Here is a 4,403-nt window from a genome sequence, read left to right on the forward strand (position 1 = left end):
ACTCTGTGGACAGTAACATCAAGTTCACACGAGAAGATGTTCACAACAACAGTTTGGCCTTCCTGGACTGCGCTGTACACATTGAAGAGGACAGGAGCCTGCAGATTGGTGTTTACAGAAAACCCACACACACAGACCAATACCTACTGTTCGATTCCCACCACCCACTGGAGCACAAGCTAGGAGTCATGAGAACACTGCACCACAGAGCGGAAAACATACCAACAAGCGCCCAAGCCAGAGAGAAGGAACAGAACCACCTGAAGGGGGCACTTACAGCCTGTGGATACCCTAAATGGACCTTTGTGAAAACAGCCACAAGATCCAAGAAGTACAAAACTACAGGGGAGGAGGAAAAGAAGGTCAAACTCAACAACATTGTGATTCCATACGTGTCTGGAGTATCAGAGAAACTCAGGAGGATTTTCAACAAACACAACATCCCTGTGTTTTTTAAACCCAAGAACACACTAAGACAGTTGCTGGTACACCCCAAAGACCGCACACTAAAACACAAGAAAAGCAATCTAGTGTATGCGGTCCAATGCAGTGAGGAATGCACAGACCTGTATATTGGGGAGACTAAACAACCACTACACAAAAGCATGGCTCAACACAGAAGGGCCAACTCCTCAGGTCAAGACTCTGCAGTCTACTTACATCTGAAGGACCACCAGGTGCACATTTTAGACAGAGAAGATGGATGGTTTGAAAGAGGTGTCAAGGAAGCCATCTACACCAGGTTGAGAAGCCGTCATTGAACAGGGGAGGGGGTCTACGCCACCACTTATCCCCCACTTACAATGCTGTCCTTTCATCACTTCCCAGGAAACTCAACAAACGTAACCTATTGGCCTCAGGTGAAGATACCAACGAGGGTAGTTCAGTCTTGGCCACAGGTAGTCTTAACGACTGTAACGACTGTCGTCACAGCAACAAGGAACACTAACGAACCAGCGGTATCGATGACCCGGGCCAACGACCCCACTGAGGTTAAATAGCTGAGTTTCCCTGCCAGTCAGTCAGAACTGAAGAAGTCCTTTGGATGAGGGACGAAACATCTTCCAGTATCTTCAACCAAGTCCAGTTGCCCTTGATTTTAACCTTCGTTGGATAACTATGACCTGGATGACTGAGAATCTTCATAGACATCGAGGGAGACGAAGGGATTCCAGTACGAAAGGCAGGTCCCAAGAGGGGACCATGATAGCTCGTGGGGGGTTCCGTCGCTGGGCTCCTTTAAGGAACCGGGTCACCAGGGTGTGAGACCCCACCGTCTGGTTATCCACTCTAATATGACTGGCGGAAATTGCAGCCACATAGACCCTAAGGGTTGAAGCAGAGAGCTTCTTCTCTAGCAAAGACTGCAAAAACCGCAGTATTATCGGCACAGAAGACTTTTCAGGAGCTACTTTTTGAGCTCTACACCACTCTGAAAAAATCTTCCACCTGTTGGCATAAAGTGCCCTGGTGGAAGGTGTTCTGGAGTCCCTAATGGATTGGATCACGGCCTGGTCACACGACTCGAGGATCGAGTCAAGCCCCTCAAGGGCCACACCCATAGCTGCAGGCGTTCCGGGCTCGGATGCCAGATGTGGCCCCCCAGCTGCGACAGCAGGTCTTGCCTCCTGGGAAGGCACCAAGGGACCCCGTCTAAAAGCTTGTGCATCACTGGAAACCAGAGTCTCCCTGGCCAGTTCGGGGCCACCAACAGGAGCCTGTGGTTGCTCTGCTGCACCCTGTGCAACGTCACAGTTATCAGTGGGAATGGCGGAAAGGCATAGAGGAGACAATCTGGCCACGGCTGTGCCAGGGCATCCTTTCCCAATGGACTCGTTTCCTCCCCCAGTGAAAACCAAAGGGAGCAGTGGGTTGTGGACTCTGAGGCAAACAGGTCCACTTCTGCTGTGCCATATTTGCCCCATATCTCCTCTACCACCCCCAGGTGGAGTCTCCACTCCCCCGCGGGAGGCGTCTGGTGGGAGAGGTAGTCTGCCACCACATTCTGTGGCCCCGGCAAGTACATGGCCTTGAGGCTGGCCAAGCGGGGGAAAGCCCATACCAGGAGTCGCCGTGCCACCTGCAGCGATGTGGCCGACATGGTAGACAGCCGACGTGTTGTCGGATCAAACAAGAACATGCCTGCCTCTCAAATACGGCAGGAACTCGTGCAGTGCCAAAATGATAGCCTGGAGCTCGAGTACATTTATGTGCTTCATCCTTTCCTGGCTCGTCCACAGGCCACTCACTGTCCTGTGCTGCCACACTGCCCCCCACCCTGTGGGCGACGCATCGGTTACCACTACCTCCCGACACAATGGGATCAACCCCAGTGAGATGCCCTTGGACAGATATGCCCCATCTCTCCATGGCCGTAACACTAGTAGGCATTGGGTGGACACCCTACTCTCTTGGATCTGTGTAACTGTGGATCTAAATGGAGGCCATTGATCCAAATTTGGAAGGGTCGTAAATATAGGAGGCCCAGTGGCACCACTGTTGTGACAGAGGTCAACATACCCATCAACGTGAGAAAAAGGCTGTACCTCAACCTCCTGTCCCTCTGGAAATGACGGAGAAGCTGGAGTATGGCCTCTACCTGCCATGGAGTTGGGAAGGCCAGCATGTGACAGGAGTCCAGGGTTAATCCAATGAACACCACCTTTTGGCTGGGTATCAGACAGCTTTTAGCATAATTGACGGTAAGGCCCAACCTTGTCACATGACAGAAGGGAGGCAGTGTCCTGCTACACCTCCACCCTCGTTTTTTGGAATCATAAAATAAACTGAGTAAAACCCACCTTGCTGTGTCTGATGATCTATTCTTTCAATGGCCTCCTTTTCCAGGAGGGTTGATATTTCTTGTCTCAGTGCCTGAGACTTTGTGGAATTGGTGACTGTGGTCAGTCTGATCCCACTGAAAACTGGGGGCTGGCGTCGGAACTGAAGATTGTACCCTCGGGAGAGTGTGGCCACCACCCAAGGGTCTGTAGTGCAGCTTTCCCAGCAACTGAGGTGCTGCTGGGAGAAGCATCCGACAGCCGGCCGCGGGCCCTCAGGGTCTGCTCCCCCGACCCTTCGGATCCCCGACCCCCGACCCCTCTGCGTCTGAGGCGCAAACCGTGTTGGCGCCTGAGGGCGGTGATCTGACCGCTCGAAGGATTGTGAAGCCTGTGGGTAGCCACCGGGACGAGCTGGCATCCAAGGGCGACTGTTGCCATAACCCTGTGAAGGCCGCTGTCTCACTAGGGGTGTAGGCCCCTGAAGGCTAGCAAACTGCTGCCTAGTTTGGTTAGCCTGGATTCCCTGCTCCAAAGCCTGCGGTGCTGCTGGGCCGAACAGCTCCCCTGGTACTACAGGGAGAGTGCGCAGGGCCCTCCTGCCTGGCTCCAAAAGCGGGGATTGGGCCAATCAGAGCTAATATCAGGTGGGAAAAAGAGTTTCCAATACGGCCCATGCGCGCCGCTGTATCATAACCTCTCACCAGGAAGTCATCCGTAATGCGACACTGCGGCCTAGGAGAGCGAGCATCCAGTCTCAACACTTCAGTGGCACAGTATCTGGCCCATCCCGTAACTGCTGGCATTCTGCATGGCAGCCAAGGCCCTGCCGTCAGTTGTGTGGTGAGAAAAAGCCTTGGGGTCTGGCCAGCATTTGTGGAGCTCCTCAATGTATGGCTGGGAAGGTGGCACAGAAAAACTCGCCTGAGGTGGGAGATGCCTAAAGAATGCACTAGCTGTGGTACCTGCAGTTGGTGCTTCATCCAAGCCCAAGCGTGCCAGTGCCATACGGACCACTGGCTTAATTGTGGCACGGGCAACCTCTGAGCCTGCTCTGGACCCACTCCCAGTCTACTGGGAACCGGTGTCAGAAGCACGAGTGGAAGCTTCCACTTCTCCCTGCCCAGGTCTGTCCTCGCAAAACTGGCTGCAGGAAGCCCTCGTAGACAGGGCATCATCATCCCATCCTTGAGGGGTGGGGCTCCCGGCTGGGCAGTCCATACTGGCTGCAGCCCCCCCGCCTGGCTGAAGGTTAAGGAGCAACCCCTTAATCTCAGCAAATTCAGAGGCTAGTGTGTCTATCCTTGGCTGCCAAATTATCCACCTTCTTGGCTTTCTTTCTAAGGGGGGCACCTGAAAGTGGGGGGTGACTATGTCTACTCCGCACCTGTGAGGCCACACCAGATGCTGGCAACTGGCCTTCAAGCTGCAGTCCTTCCACTTCCGCTAGCCGAGCTAGCTTCAGTTCCCACGGCATAAAACTGACTGTCGGACAGCCCCTCTCTCAAGTGAGTAACACCGAGGCACATGGGGCATTCATCATGGCCATCTGGAGCCAGCAGTATAGCCATGCAGGAGCGACAAACATGTGTCCCTAACATGGTGGGACCCTGCATATTTTTG

At 53.7% G+C, this 4,403-nt stretch overlaps 1 protein-coding gene across 1 annotated transcript in view; it reads left to right on the top strand.

Annotated features, from left to right (window-relative positions):
• The window catches only part of LOC123986882 (SLIT-ROBO Rho GTPase-activating protein 3-like), a 53,160-nt gene that overhangs the window by 22,454 nt on the left and 26,303 nt on the right, over nucleotides 1–4,403 (top strand). The window contains exons 3-5 of the mRNA XM_046075299.1: nucleotides 1,464–1,987; nucleotides 2,241–2,332; nucleotides 2,908–3,141. Of these exons, the coding sequence (XP_045931255.1) occupies nucleotides 1,464–1,987; nucleotides 2,241–2,332; nucleotides 2,908–3,141 (850 nt within the window). The remainder of the gene's footprint in view (nucleotides 1–1,463; nucleotides 1,988–2,240; nucleotides 2,333–2,907; nucleotides 3,142–4,403) is intronic.

Source organism: Micropterus dolomieu, linkage group LG18 (assembly GCF_021292245.1).
Source record: "Micropterus dolomieu isolate WLL.071019.BEF.003 ecotype Adirondacks linkage group LG18, ASM2129224v1, whole genome shotgun sequence".
In the NCBI taxonomy this organism is placed as follows: domain Eukaryota; kingdom Metazoa; phylum Chordata; class Actinopteri; order Centrarchiformes; family Centrarchidae; genus Micropterus; species Micropterus dolomieu.